We start from the raw sequence: 16,568 nt of genomic DNA on the forward strand, positions 1-16,568 counted from the left end.
TACTGTAAGGTAGACCCTACAATAATACAACAGGGAAAATTCCAGCAATCATATGACCACGTATGAGCAAGCACTTTGGTGACAGTGGGAAAGAAAAACACCCTTTTAACAGGAAGAAAGCTCCAACGAATCAGGCTCAGGGAGGGGCGGGGCCATGAAAACTGAAGGCTCTCCCTCCCATTTTACTTTCATGTAAGCTCACAGTCTGAGAGCAAAGTGCTCTAATGATACAGTACTATAAGGTCTTTAAGATAGACCTTGTATGTGAGGAAGAGGATGTAGTTTTAAAATATGTTTAAGTGCTTTTTAGGTAAGAAATGGTTAAAGCTTCCCCCCAAAAATCTTCATTTATGAGTTTGTACACAAAGTGTCCAGTGGTTCCTCTGACTTCATGATCAGAAGAACTAAAGGCTCTTTGAAGCTGCCGCTCCACTAAGCCAGCGAGCAAATGAAACGTTGCGTGACTCTCGTAGTTATTCCTGCACTGGGATGAATTTCTAAGATGATCTCTCTCTCGTGGCCAGTAGGGTCTTCTTTCAACTTTGAGGACTTTCTAGATACTGACAAGATTTCCCACCGCTGTGCATCTGAGAACATTTTTAGTCAGTGCTTAGCTTCACAAAGAAGTTAGATATCATAGAAGTCTACAGGAAAATGGCCTCCCAGTCAGTTCAACAACTGACAATATCAAAATGCACAAAACACTCAGCTTCAAGCTTCACAACTGGACTTCCACCAACTGCATTTTTAACACACAGTCTGTGGTTGTGCTTAGTCAGTGCCTGTCGTTTGCATATACGACAACATTTCATTGGTAAACCAACATAGCGGTACAGTGCCGTCGCACTGCCAAAGAAAAACAACATTATAAACAGAACATAAACCACTGAAAATTATCGATGTAGAAGGAAGTTGGTGGTGTTGCTCGTGATGCTGAGAAATGCTGCAGATGATTTTATTACAGGCAGTCGTGTTACTGATCAGGTGCTTTAAATTTATCAGGTTCTAACATGAAGGAGGGGATCAGAGTTGGCCTAGGAGCAAGAGAGTTAAGTTGCCAAGTCATTAAGTGTGTATTAATACAAAGCTTATGTTTACATAATTTTAATTTTATATTATTAAAAATAGTCCCAGACACAGAGTCAGTTATGACCCACGAGGTCTGAAAAAACGTACCTGGCTTAGATATAATGAGGAGGGCATGATATGTTACCTATGCCAAAAGCATTGTGCCTCCACGCTGTAAAAAGCTGCTGGATTATGAGAGCTGAGCACAAACTACCAGATGCATATGAGTTGGATGACAGTCAGCAGAAGAAGAGCAAAAACACCTTAGAGAAGAACACACTTTTGCAAATACTTTTAACTTTATAAAAGTTGAGAAAAATAAATATAAAGCAGCTGCTTTAGAAGTAATCTTTTATGTCTGTAGGAGGAAAGCTGCAGTGGACTCTCAAAGGCTTGAGAATAATGAATCAATGTCTCAAGTCAAAGTGGCCTCACCAGAGCAGCTGTGAACTCTTTATTTTCTTACTGCAACTGACTGAACTGTGCTTATTGTCACAGTTTCAAAGTAAATCCTGCAGCCATTCAATTAAATCACTGTACATGGGACATCTTTACATATTTACTGTCAAACAGGACAACAAAATAGCTTTTCTGCCCGAAGTCTGTTTCATCGCCAGTTATTCAAGATTCTGGATGACCAGCTGGTGGCAGAGCGGTTAAAATTCCCAGAGTGGGGATTAGCGTTGATGAGGCTACTCACTGAATATAGATGAAGATGACATAGTTTTCTGGAGACCTGACAAAGTGGAAAGCATTTGATTAAAAAAAGCAAAGAGCTCCTTCGTGAGTGACAGATCCCGAATGGCAGCTGGTGAGTCTCTTTTCCTTATCCTTCGGTATGAGCTGGTGTGATGTATGAGAGTGTCAGAGTGATCATGCCGAGAAGCTTAAGTGAGACAAAAAGCAGAGACACTAGAACTCATTTCCTGGCCTTACAACCGTGCACTGTGCACATTGCCTCAATCTGGCCCTGTCAGACTGCACTGAGGGACAGATGGGAGTACCATACCTCATCATATATGCCACAATTGTTGGAGCAGTATTCTGGTTTTCCCGGGCCTCCAGCAAGAAGACCGACAGGCTTGAGAAAGTCCCTTAAATCAAACTGCAGGTTAGCCGTATTCCTTTGTAAATAATGAGTTCTCTCCCGCTGCACTGTGCCTGGGACGATCGATGAGCGGCTTTAGGTTTTCACAAAGAGAAACCTTTATTTCAGTCAGGTGGAGCAGGAGATATGAGATCATTTGGACAAAAACAGAGCAAAATAATCATAATCAATAATAATCATTTACAACTGAAATTACAACTGATTACAAATCTGCTCCATTACACTCCATGTTTGCATGAAAGCATCAAGAGGCAACTTTAGCTAGTCATACAATCATTGTAAAGGTCCATGATTGGTCATCTGTGATTATTCCCATGTGGCATTTTTAATTCTTCTGCAACTCTTTTGTGTTTGGTTTGGTGTTATTGTGTGGTCAGCTCTGTTGTTGTTTTTAAAAGTCCTTTCTTTAAAAAAAAGAGTGGTATGCTAAGTGATAGGAAAACCTATTTACTATGATAAAGCTGCCACTGTTACACGGCAATAAAAGGCTGTAATGCGTCTGAAACACAGAAGGGATTTCCACAGTCTCTAGCCACGGCTCAAACCTTGACCGCAAGCTTTGTGGTAAAACGCACAGCTTAGCTGAGCGGTCTGTTTAACCGTTTTAAATTAAGAGCAGATTTTGTGTTGGTGGAAACAGCATGTGTGTCTGTGTGTAAATATAGCCAGAGAAATGTCTTTGGTAATGATTATTGTTAATTCCTGGTAGAAGCTGGACTGATGAAAGCTTTCATTTCTATAAAAAAAAGAAAAAGAAGATCCCATAAAGAGTAAATTTGAATACTATAGTTCATTTATTGTTTGTGATCCAATTACGACCACGTGATCCGTCATTCCCCTGAGTAAAGAGCCAAATGGTAGATGTAGAGAATCATTACATCCCTAATAAAACATGTCCTCGCTGAATATCAGGATGTGATTCATTTCCATGCTGCCTCAAAGGGTTTTTGGTCATTTACATTTTTTGATATTACAGGGCCATTGGCAGTATTTTGGAAATGTAATCTACTCGCTAACTTTTGTTTTATTAAAAAGAAAAAACCCACATTGTTTAAAAATTTGTCATGTGATTCAAAGTCACCTTGTTTAACTTGTGTTTAGTTGTAAAATATAACCTCCCAGTAATACTAAAGATAGGTCCCTTGTGGCTCTGAAATTGCTAACAATTCCATCATGATGTGTGCAGATAATAATTTGCTTCCCAGTGTAAGAAATCAGTTCTCTATGGGCAGTCCTGTGCCACACAGATTGACACTTGAACCCAGACTTGCTCCAGTGTTCGGCAGCCTTCACTGCAGCACTGTGATTGAATTGGAATGCTTCCAGTCTGAGATTAGTCAACTGTCAGAATGGGAAGTGAGGTTTTTCTTTTGAGCAAACCTGTCCTGATGGAATACTATGCTACTACCCCCATCTGTATATTTGTCACCACATGGAGATTATGGTTGTAGCGGCTGCAACATCAACAGCGACAACATCAACATGCCCCCGTCACCAGAGAAGGACCTCGGATAAACCTGAAGCTCAAAAAAAGCCTGAAAGCCATCTGCCAGCCGAACGAGCTGAATCTGGTGGAAGCAGTGCCAACATATTCATCGCATTGCATCGTTGTCACGGTTACTGGTCCATAACAACGGTCTCCTGGGAACTCAACAAGCACATGAAGAGTTGTCTGATGCAAAAGCAAATAAATAAATAAAGAGGTACAAGCAGACCAATACATTTGATTCTGTAAGCATCTCATTTTATTGTATATCTGTCCCCAAGGTGTCCAGGTCCCCTTTGTCAATTTACTAGTAATAATAACATAAATATTCTCACACTGCAGCTTATTATTTACCAAGGTTTAAAAAAAAAAACACTGCCACATAAATGTAAATGAAAACCTACAGAAAGAATTTAAATAAAGAAAAAAACAGCAGGAATGATTGAGGTTATGTAAGAGTGGAGAAAATGTGGCTTTGTACTGTTCCTGATGTTGTTATCCTGAGTGTGTTTCATCATTTTGCTTATTCATGAATACTGAAGTGCATCTACATATGGCTTATTTTCAGCAGATACTGCAGGAGAGGAGGAGACCATGTGCTGCAGACTGAAAGGAGATTTCTGACAATGATCATTGCAATGTGGGCGATTCCAAGGTTTGATGGCTTTTGAACAGAATTTTTGATAACTGTGGATCAATGCTTCGAGTCACATGATGACACGTTTTGATATCATAGGTGTGCTATGATTCTGATTATGTTATGATTGTGCTTTTCACTTTCCACCCCACAGTCTGGTGCCATAGCCTTAAGAGCTATAATGCATCACATGTACTAAGTACATAATTCAAACACAAAACTTAAATAAATAATATTCAAAAGCTTTAAGTGCTAAAAATAAAATGGGTACAGCTGATTAATGCCATATGCAGCTGTAAAGCCTACTAAAACATGAAATAGTCACAAAAAAGCTTCTTTTTCTGTGTTCATGGCTACGAATGACAACCTTTTTGGTGACAGCAATTTTCAATGTTTATCATGTGTCTGTAGCACATGTGTTGTTCAGACAAAGTGAAATCAAGCCACTATGCTAACCAAGAAAGAAGCTGGAAAAGAAATTGTAACCATTACAATTTAACCAACACCATCATCCATATCTGCTCGTTTTAATGGTTTTACCCGATGACGGTGAAATGATTCGCTCCATCAGCAACTATCTGAACCTCCAAATTTGTACCTTTCCATTTTTTAACCCTTACACACAGCTTAGGTCAATTTTGATCCATTTTTACATTTGAAAGCAGTACAAATCACCTTAGTGTAGTGCTTTTTATTTCATGATTTCTCCTAAAGTCATGAAATAAACTTTAGGAGAAGCTGCTCCCTCTCTCTGCTGTGGAGAGGGGGAGCAGCTTCCGGTTCCTTGGTGTACATCTGGTTGAGGATCTTACGTGGTCAGGACACATAAACAAAACAGTGAAGAAGGCGCAGCAGCGCCTCTTCTTTCTCAGGAGACTGAAAAGATTCGGCATGAGCCCCCGCATCCTCAGGACCTTCTATCGCTGTGCTATTGAGAGCATCCTCACTGGATGCATCACCACCTGGTATGGCAACAGCACCGCTTACAACTGCAAAGCTCTCCAGAGAGTAGTGCGGTGCTCTGAACGGATAATTGGAGGTGAGCTTCCCTCCCTCCAGGACATCTACAGGAAGCGGTGCCTGAGGAAAGCGGATCATCAAGGACTCCAGTCACCCCAGTCATAAACTGTTCAGACTACTTCCAACAGGAAGGAGGTTCTGCAGCATCCGGTCCCGAACCAGCAGACTGAGAGACAGCTTTTTCCACAAGGCCATCAGACTGCTGAACACTTCATAGACACCTCACCTTCACTTACCAGAACTTCAACATTATGCACTCTATACTGTATATAAATGCCACTTGTTTTGCGCATTTCCAACTGCCAAACTTTCTATATTTTATTTTATTGTCTATTCTATTTAATTTTTAAAATATATATATATATATATATACACACACACACACGCAGATATACATATTTACTATACACATTCAGTAATGCGCATACACTTTTATATTGTACATATATTGATTCATATAACTCCCAGATTTACCCATTCTTATATTTGCTTGTTCTTATGTTATTGTATTTTTGCACACCTCTGTTGCTTGTGAAGCTCGCACACAAGAATTTCACTCACATGTACTGTACCAGTGTACCTGCATGTGATGTGACAATAAAAGTAATTTGATTTGATTTTTGGTTTGATTTTAAAGTTAGCCAAAACACACCAAAGTGAAAATATTCTAATGTGCTACTAAAGTCTAATTTTACCTGTGGATTTTAAATCTACCATACCCTACACCTCATACGCATGGCTTCCTGTTATGCCTTTGAATGCAGACTAGTTTGCAGTGCACAGTTTTATCTGTTAGTTTGTGTTAAATTATTGTTAATAATTACAAATGGTGGTTATGAGGGCTAAAGGAACACTGCCTTCGACAGTGCAGAAAGATGATTCAGTGAAAAGGTGATGCGAAAACTCATTCAAAAGAAAGTTCTGCTTGGTTTTATCCAGAAAAACACAATTTATAAAAATGAATAGATATTTATTAACATGTTTTAAGATACTATAGTTAGATAATATTTCATTTTCCCTTTCTCCAATTAAGGAGGGGGGGAAGGGGGGGGCTTTTTTACCTCTGTTGGTTTTGTGTTTGTTTGTAGTTGGTTGTGTTGGTTTCTTAAAATTAATCATCTTTATTAATAATAATTACTTATTATATGCTTGAAAAGCAAAAACGAGGAGCTACAGTCTGCAAAGGACACATACATACAGGCTCCACTTTATAGCAGCCACGCTGTCTCACAGAGCCATCTCACTGTCCACAGCTGAGCCCACAGCTTACACAGTGTTACGCAACTGAAAATTATAAGTGCCTTTACGTCAGCATAAATAATGCATATCCTGGGTGCATCAGGTCACTGGCAAATCCCACCACATGTAATATAGATGCACTGGTAGGCTGCAAGGATCAAGTCTGTGATTCATTCTACAACTTGAAAGAAAACAATAAAACGACACCAAGCAAATGACAGAAGCGTGTGTCCTAATTTGTGGATGTCTTTGCTGCTTCATGCATATTGAAGACTGCCTTCTAGCTTTTTGCAATGAAAATTGCCTTTGGTGTACCTGTGCATTGTTACCATGACAACCAACATTGTCCAGCGCGGTCAGCGGGAAATTACGAAGCAGAAAATGAAGCAGAAATATCACATGTTTATTAAAACGTAAGACTGTGAAATCTGTTGAGTTTGCCAGTGTTCACTGGTACCGTTAAGATTAGCCGCCCCCAAAAAAGCCTCCCAGACTCAATGGACGTCTGGCTCAGGGAGTGCTATGTGTAGTAACACCCTATAGATATGTGTGTACAGAAAGTATACACATACACAGAGTTACTTGTGGAAGGGGACAAAAATACTAATACTGATTAGTAAGAACTGAGATCACTGAAATATTGAATTACTGAGATCACAGCCAGGAGCTTCTATCTCACTGCAGTATACTGCCAGTGTCTAAAATTAACACATTTTCCATGAACACTGTTGCTCCCCAGCCTTGTAAAGCAGGCTTAATCTCACAAGCTTAATATTCACGGCAACAATTTAGGCTTAACAACATTTGCTGAGAATCTCCTGAAACTAGCAGACAACCCATCCTGAAAGCTATGATGAAGATAAAAACAGCGCCTCTCAAACGTCACAAGAACTCTTGAACGCTGCTGAAACTGTGACCTTTTTGATCTTCAGCCTTTTCCGAAAAAGTTTAGGGGGAATGTTATGAAGAAATGTGACATTTTCTGATTATTACCAGAGCTGCCTATCAAGAGCTTCGTCTTTACTAAAGAGTAAACAATTTTGTGTTAGTTCTTCTCAAAAATCCACCATCTGCCTTCGCCACAGATTCATAGGATGTAAGCTTTTGTTTGTTTGAGCGCTTTCATTCACATTTGTGATTTAAACAAACCAAGATTGCTTTTTTAGCCACGTAGTAAAATGCAGAGTACAGGCTGACTTCAGTGCCACATATTTTTGCTCCGCCTGCAGTTTGACGAGCCCATACAGTAGCATCCATTCACAAATCCAGTCAAATCCAGTCATTCAGTCAGACATATACTGCTGCTGAAGTGTTTTCTTCCCCTCTTCATCTTCCACCACCAGCAACCTCATCAAATTTTAGCCCTGGGAGTTTGATCAGAACGAACAAGCTAATTTTAATACAGTCAACAAATAAAAGCATACAACCTGAACTCTGTCAAATTTCTTTAAGAAAACCTTTCCAAAGAGCAGTTTGGGGACACTGTTATTTTAAGTATAAGTGACATGATATTTTTACTTTGATGATCCACATTAACTGGTGTCCAATCCCAATCCCAAAGATGTTCTACCAAGTGAACTTCAACATGGGTCCAGATCAAAACATGTGGCCCAGAAAGCTATAAGTCTCCAAAGTAGATGGATTTTAATGCCTCACTTTTCCTCCCCTAAAAACATTTTAGGTGACGAATTTAGCCGAAATGTGAAAAACAATTAACTGAGGTGTTTTCTCTGATGCAAAGTACAACCTCTCTGTCTTTGGTCAAGAGGATAACGGATTTTGATGTGATTTTGTATCGATCACGACACATTTCTAAGGAGCTAGTTTAATTTGCCCTAGAAGAGAAACAGTGTGTTCCAGTTCTGCACCATAAATCAGTCCTGCAGCTTTTTTTCTCCAAATCTAACCTTGGAGCTCACAAAGTAAAACACAATAGGAAGTGACTTCTCTTTCAGTGAGTAAGAGGTACATTTCTGGAGCATGCAATCATGTTTAGAATGTGCAGAATAGAGTCTGACTTGCAGGTCTGAGACTTCTCAAAAGCCACTTTCAGTATTTGCTGCACCCTTATTGCTTCCATCTTACACAGTAATTTATTTTCTAGTTAGTCATTACCAAGGGGGATAAACACTGTGGCTATTATTTCTCCTGTGTGTTTTCAGTTCTTCCACCTTTGGGCATCGACATACATGTTAAAATCCTGAGCTCCGTGTGCACTGAAAGGATCTGTGATCTCTTCTGATTTTGTGCCAAAAAGTGACAAAGCAATTATCATCAAATCCAGCCCATCAGCTTACAGAGAAATATTTTAAAATGTAAAGTTCAGATATTTAAGACGTGATGATTATGCAAAAGTCAAACTCTGAAGCTCAGTCAAGACCATAATAGTCAAAGGATGATTGTTATTTCCATCTGCATTCATTTATATTTTGCAGCATAGCTTTGTTCTGGGACCTCCCTGCTCTTCCATGCGAATACGTGGAGTGCATAAATTGGGGCGAGTACACCTCGCTGCTCTACCATGCAAGACACCAGCACACCATGGAACACGCATCAGCGACTACAGATATAGCACTTATTTAGTCAGATAGAGGATGAAAGGAGGGACAAGGGTAGTGGTGGGTTGCAATATGGCACCAACTGTGAGTTAGATTAACACTCGATTTAGTTACATCAGCACTTTATACCAGCAGTCCCCAACCCCCGGGCCACGGACCGGTACCGCTATGTGAGTCGTTTGGTACCGGGCCATGAGAGTTGAGGCTCGGGTGTGAAATTTATAGTTTTTTTTAATCGTTTTTATCATTAACTCATTTTCCCGTATGTTTTGAATAAATCTTCTTTTTTTAGGTACCAGTACTGTTTTTTTTGTTTTTTTGTTGTATCTATCCGTGGCACCTTACAGGCCGGTCCGTGAAAATATTGTTGGACATAAAACGGTCCGTGGTGCCAAAAAGGTTGGGGACCGCTGCTTTACACCACCAGTCACCTCAAGGCACTTAATATTGAAAGGTAAAGATCGAACAATAACACAGAGAAAACCCCAACAATCACACGGCATCCTACGAGTAAGCAGTTGGCGACAGTGGGCAGGAAAAAAACCCTTTTAACAGGAAGAAGCCGCCAGCAGACGCAGGCTCAGGGAGGGGCGGCCGTCTGCCTCGACTGATTGGGGTTGAGGGAAAGGAGACGGGACAAAAAACAAACAGGTAGAGAGCAAGATGATTATATGTAGAGTGGTGTATAAGCACAAAGAGAGTGCAAAAAGGTGAGTTAAGAAGAACCAGTGCATCATGGGAAGCCCCCAGTAGTCTAGGCCTATTGCAAAATAACTAAGATAGGGTTAAAGATATGCCTTTAAAAAAAAGAAAAGGAAAGTTTGAAGCATAATCTTAAAAGTCTGGGAGCAGTGCTCCATTTGAGTGACACAGGACTACGAGTCTTTAAGATAAGAGCCTTGCAACTGATTCTGGATCAGCTGTCCCTCCTGTCTAGACATTTGTATTCCCACATACAATGACATAAGCAAAACATGTCACATGGCAGTTAGTTCAAAAAGAAAATACAGTGAGGTGGTCAACAGCGTGTCATGCTCTGACTGTTAGTGTGTGTGTGTGTGGCCTGGAAGGAGCAACAAACACACACAAACCACATGTGTCGATGTGAACTGTGCAGCATTGTGTTTAATGATTAGCCAGCCTGGTGCTGTGCAGCATTTAAAGCTGTGTGAATGGGTGGAGAAAGGGACAGAAAACCACATTATGGTAATAAGAGAAAACACAAATAATTAAATGCAGACACACACACACACACATGTATCATCGACAGCAGGGAAGAGAAACGGGAATACGATCTGCCATTCCTCCACCATGGAATAGGTAAATCTCGTCAGAAATTCTAACAAACCTCTCCCAGGAAAAGACAACAAATAAAAATAGAACAGGAGAGAGGTCGAGCAGCATTTGAAGTTTGATTTCTGACTCATCACTTCTTCCTGTCAAGTGAAATATAAATAGATGGAGAGAAAAAAGCAGGCAGAAGTACCAAAAACTTTTTTCCCCTGCTCAGTGCTGAGACATATTCCTCATTATCTTAAATGTAAAAAGGTCACATTGCTGCACATTCCTGACAGAGCCGATAGTGCCGGTTTCTAACACTCACAGCCGCACTCAGTGCTGGAATATATCACATTTTAAACTTTACGACAGCACATTTACAGCACTTCAGTTTCAGTGCTTCTGCCCTAATGGGTGCATGGACACACAGGCTGCACAACTGGCAACTCTGACATCATATTTACACTTCAACAAATTAAAAAAAAAAAAAAAAAAGGAGATAAGTTTTTGTTAACCTGCTCATAAAATCTGTTATTGCCTCACATCTAACAGATCTTTAAAAACTCACCCAAGTAACTTACCAGTATGAGCAATTTAACTTAAAATATTCATTTTAATTAAGCGTGGGGTGAGAGTCGAGGTGACCTGTGCGGCACTGTGTCGGCTGCAAGCAGCTAAATATTAATTACTTATCCTCAAATATCACTGACAGTGCCAATTAAAGATTTTCACTGAGCTCTAAGGATACTACCCTCTGGTACCAGGGAAGTTATGAGAACAAAGACACCCAAATTACCCAGGCGTCCTTGCAGATAAGCTCCGGCGCCCATCATTTACTGTTCAGCACAAGCTGATAACATTATCTACAGCAGAGGGGTTAAGTAAAGACAAAATGTTAATGGCAAGTGCCTGCAATTTTCTTTTGAAAGGGAAATGAACTCTACTAATGTAGGTAGATATATTCTTAGAAGAAGCAACACACTCAATGAGAAGCAACACACACCTTCCGAAGGTCATTTTTAGCTAGGGCTAGCTAACATACAGGGAATCAGACCACGTTTCTGATCAATTTAAAGTAAATTTTCTTACTAAAGACAGACTTAATGTAGGTTCTGCTGTTTAAAACGTTCATCCTGATGATAAAACTGTACATTTACAAAAGCAGTCACACTAAAGTGTTAATCACACATGGATTATTTTAAGGTCTAATGAGCGTATGATCCCATATAAGTAGCCTGACGAAACGAGCGCATTTCAAAAGACCGTCAAAGGAGTGCTTCTTTCAGTGTCTAGCCCAGATATTCAGGCTCCTAATAATAACTGAAATCTGTCACAAAGTGCTCAAGACTTCAAAAACATATATACAGAGGCAGAGACTGAAGAGATGAGCGTCTGAGCAGACGCACTAATGAGGAGTAAACGGTAATGTCAGCATGTGTGGGAGTGCTTGTGAGTTATAGACCTTGAACATTAGAGCAAGGTTTTTAGTTATCACCTTTGTCAAAAAGTAAAACAGGCATTTAAAAAAGGTTAAAGAAATCGCTCTAATTTTTTTTTTTTTTTTTGAAAGTGTGGTTCTTTCTGTTGTGTCAGGGGAGAAATCTGACTCATATCAGGTGATAGGAAAAATTGTACACTAAAAGCAGGTGTGGGTGTTTGATCCCCTCCGTATGCCAAAGTGCTGTTGGGCTAGAAACCGATAATCAGTTTGCCCCTTAATGGCTGGCCACCAACGTGTATGAGTTATTGTGATACAGCTTGAATGCTCAGATCATATCATGAAATTTGCTGTCCTACTGCCTTCTTGTAAGAACTGGATGAACTCGAAATCTCCATTTCTTTCATCAGGTCCAGCTCGTCTTTGCTTGAAGTTGACTTTTCCATGTGTTTTTTAGGATGAATTTTTCAATGTTATTGGTGTGTCTATAGTGTGTGAATGTATGTGTGAACGGGTGGATGACTGGTTGTGTAAAGCGCTTTGGGGTCCTTAGGGACTAGTAAAGCGCTATACAAATACAGGCCATCTATGTTACCTGACAAAACTGCATCACGCTCAGTGTGTAAAGGTCTTAAGCACAAGTACCAAAAACTACATCACGTCTAAGTACCACTTGAAGCTGGCTCTAAAAGTGATTAAATACCCGTAGACTTTCAAAGCCCATGGTATGAATTGCATTTAGCTTCACAGGATACTTCCCCCTTCAGAACAACTCTGAGTTGGGTGAACTCATCCACCTGGATACTGGACTTCACTTTGATTAACAGATTTACGATACAGACAGTGGAGGCTAGGCCTGCTATGCCTCACCTCTGCTAACTGAACTCATTAAATTGGACCTATTCTGTATGCGTGCGCCTTTTACCTGCTCTAAAACCATTTAGATTGATAATCTGACTGATGCTAAAGCTTGCTACATGGTACAGACCGCACAAGATGTTTGGTTTATGAACGAGATACTAGTGTTTTATTAGCTTGCTAGCCAAGCTAGTTAGCATTAACTGATCCCTTAACACGTCAACTTAGCATAAATGTTTTCACTTCTGGCTCCAAAAAAGCCCAAGAAAAATGTTGAAGCTTCAAAATATAGTCCAAAACAAGTGACATCACACTGGCTACTGTTATGTTGTCTATGTTCCAGGTTCATGGTTCTTGTTTTGCCTACAGTATATGAGTAAATAAATGCTAATGAGATCCATCTGGATCTCTATAAATGCTAAAAAGACTTAGGTAAAGTATATATATAAACTCTTAAATATGTATCTTTGAAATAACAAATAGTATTTTTCATAATAATCAGCTCACACTGTCCCCTGTACTGTAATTGCCAGGAAAGATGGTTTCGTGTCATAGAAGTGATAATGAGGGGACAAACACACAGAGCACGCTAACAGCCAAAGCTCGGTTGGGATAACAGGAGTTTTTTGATCCAGAATCTGTAAAAGTTTAGGGGTTTTTTTTTAGCTCTATAGTCTGCTTGCAAAGTAATAATGACCACTTTTTTCTGTTACACAGTCTTTGTGGCCAATGACTGGAGACAAAGCACTTTTATCTATTTTTACCTCTTTTGCTGTTCTGTTTTTCTTGAGTCTGAAACAGCGTTGTGCTGTCTAATGTTGTGTTCAGCACAGTTCCAATTCACAGTTTGCAGCCTTTGCTTGCGACATCATACCTTTACTTCTTTTATATGTATCATGAGACCCTGGCTGCCCTGGTAAAACAGCAACTGATATGTTGAATGCTCAATAAGCAGCATGGTTCTCTAAAATGACAACACAGAATGCTTCCCCTGTGTGGTATCCAAGAATATACAACAAAAGATGCCCTGGTATGCTGCATTAACACTGCTTTCCTACTTTCTACCATTAAACACCCTCTACTATAACTGTTTCTAGTCCCAAGTTGTGGCACTTCAAGTGTGACCATTTTTTTCTTTCTTTCCTTTTTTATATGTAAGCCTCCTATGTAATTTCCCCCAGGGCACGACGGGCAAAAATTGGGCAAATAACCCATCAATAAATTAACTTAGTTTAACTAAAACTTTTTCATCTTGTTCCATTCAGTTTAAATGGATTGTGTCGCCTAGGGGACAGAGAGGGTTTAAACTTTTAAAGGCTAGTCATTATAGCTGAACCCTTTTTTCTAGCGGCTGCTACTCACTCGCAGTCAGACAATAATATGCTCTCAATCTCTCCCGCTTGCTGCTGCTGTCCTTGAAAATCAGTGCACTTCCCAAGCGAAGAATTTAAGAGGTACTGATTTTGCACATGAAGGCCGGTTCAATCGTCAAGGAGAGCACTACTGAAAGTGTGAAAGCAGCTATAAAGTTTCCTCTCTGGCACTGCAAAATAGTCCCAGTCCTGATTTAAACCTACAATTTTTGACAGAAAATCTTTATTAAATATTTAAATATTTATATTTGATAAAGATTTAATAAAGACTTTAACACCAAGTGTAAACTTGGTGTTAAAGCTGTCAAAATATTATTTGCCAGATATTGAAAACTTTAATAAAGGTGTTATTAATTAACATTATGAGGAAATGTAGCCTTTCTCATTGTTATCATGCTTTGTGTAAGCCTCCCTCTTTATTAATATTCAATGTAAAATCTCAGTAGTGCTTGTATAAAGGAAAAATCTAGTAAACATAGGTCTAAGAATCTCCATTCTATGGATCATGATAAACTCTAGCTCACCACATCTGTGTTATGATATTTTATTTATAAATATATTATTTAGGAATGTCACAATACCACACAAAAAAACCCTCAAAAAACCCAATATGCTACACAGCTACACACAACTTTAGGAGGTCCTGTTATGAGCAATTGCTATGCTAGCCTGGCTTTTGTGGTGGTTGTGGGCAGAACATTCATTTCAGGATTTTTAAGACATTTCTGTAGTATCCCCGACACCTACACCGTTTACAGTACCCTGAATTTTCAACATTTTCACATTGACTTGATTTTAAATATTTATCTGTTCAAACAAACTAAAATTACAACGTAGACCTGCTGTTTCTCCTCGCATTATAATACACTGTTGTCACTTGGCTGCAAATAGATTGCTAGCTGCTAGGCTATTTGCCTTTGGCTACACTAGCTATTTCCCAAATTTTGGCACTTAAGATGATTCATGTTAAAGATATTTAACATGAATCATCATATCATATTTTATACTTCTGATACAGCTGTAAACCTTTACCGTACATGTGTTAGTGCAAAACAATTTCACTAATATGTTTCCTGTTTCGACTGCTGATCGACTTTTTGGAGGCAGCGAACATCTCTAGCATTTCAAAAATGTCCCAAAGATTCGGAACCATATGTCCTCCATAAAAAAAATCTCTGGCACAACTCACACTGCAAACAGCTACAATTCTCAGAGACAGACTAAGTTTGAAAATTGGTGGGAAGAGATTTCCTTCGGATGGAAGCATCAGCCACAGCTGGATAGAATTTAAAATTTCTCAGTAACTTGACAAAGCGTACATTTGGCTGAAGAAGCAATGACGTCAACGGGCAGACACAATGTAGCCTATATGCTAATGCTTACCCTGAAATCAATGCCCACGGTGGAGATGAAGCTCCCAGCCAAAAAGGCTCCATCTTTGAAGCGAACCAGCAGACAAGTCTTTCCCACGCCTGAGTCCCCCACGAGCATCACCTGAGACAGAAGGTGACAATGTATTGGTTCATAAAATTTTAAATCTTGCGCGCGTGTGTGTGCGTGTGTGTGAAGATGTTTAAGGTATATAAAAAAAATACATAAACAAATACACTACACTGGGAAAAAGCAGCATGTACAGACCAATGGACATAAAACTGCTTATTTTATTATGTTTTACATATCACATTATATATAAATATATATACATTTTTTCTCTAATTCAGTGGTCTACTCTGATATTGGTGTTCATTTAAGTTTGATTTGTCGTGTTCAGAGGTGACATTTGGTACACTGAACTGTTACAAGTGGGAGTACCACATAAAGTCAAAGTGGAGCTGTGATTTTGGTCAGTCTACCATGGGAACAGTTGCTAATCAGGGTGCATTATTAATACCAGCTGCCACCCACATAATGAGAATTTAGATTTGCATATGCCCAATGTAGAATATCATTAGTCTTTTTCATCTCCATTTCATACTTTCAATTATGTATGTTCTGTGTCAATGCTGTGTCATTATTGATTATTCCTCAGCCAAGTCAAGAGCCAAGACAGAGGTACAGAGAGATTTACTTCAAACAGTCAAGATATGATTGTACTACAGACTAATTCAAGGGGTTTAACGACAAGTATAGCATCAAGATACATATTTATGAATCATTGCAGTTTGTCTTTTTTTGTCTTTCTGTTAGCTAAAGTAAAAACCACCAAGTCAAATTTTGCGATGGAGATCTAGAGCTTTGACAAAAGTAAAAAACATTAAATGTTTGTGAGTATCCAGATCTGGCTCTTCCAGATTGTCACACGTAGTACTTGCTTCCAAGACTCCAGACGTTCTTGTGATTTGCAAAATAGGTTTTTAGTAATAGTTCTCTAGTTTTCTGATGGCTTTTCAAGCTTTTCTTTAAACATTTGCTGTTTTTTCACTCACCTTCACTCCAGTCTTATACCATATGATTAATATTTTTTTAAGTTAAGCCACTTGACATATACCTATGAATCATTCATGC

The 16,568-nt window shown here is 39.3% G+C and overlaps 1 protein-coding gene across 3 annotated transcripts in view; it reads right to left on the reverse strand.

Annotated features, from left to right (window-relative positions):
• rab26 (RAB26, member RAS oncogene family) overlaps positions 1 to 16,568 on the reverse strand; it is a 108,916-nt gene that overhangs the window by 89,406 nt on the left and 2,942 nt on the right. For all 3 annotated transcript variants that reach the window (XR_013911033.1, XM_026177314.2, XM_080305621.1), the window contains exon 2: positions 15,447 to 15,557. Coding sequence is in view for 2 of the 3 variants with exons in the window: in XM_026177314.2 (XP_026033099.1) it covers positions 15,447 to 15,557 (111 nt within the window). In the remaining variant the exon portion in view is untranslated. The remainder of the gene's footprint in view (positions 1 to 15,446; positions 15,558 to 16,568) is intronic.

The sequence above is a fragment of the Astatotilapia calliptera genome, chromosome 8 (assembly GCF_964374335.1).
Source record: "Astatotilapia calliptera chromosome 8, fAstCal68.1, whole genome shotgun sequence".
NCBI classification, from domain to species: Eukaryota; Metazoa; Chordata; class Actinopteri; order Cichliformes; family Cichlidae; genus Astatotilapia; species Astatotilapia calliptera.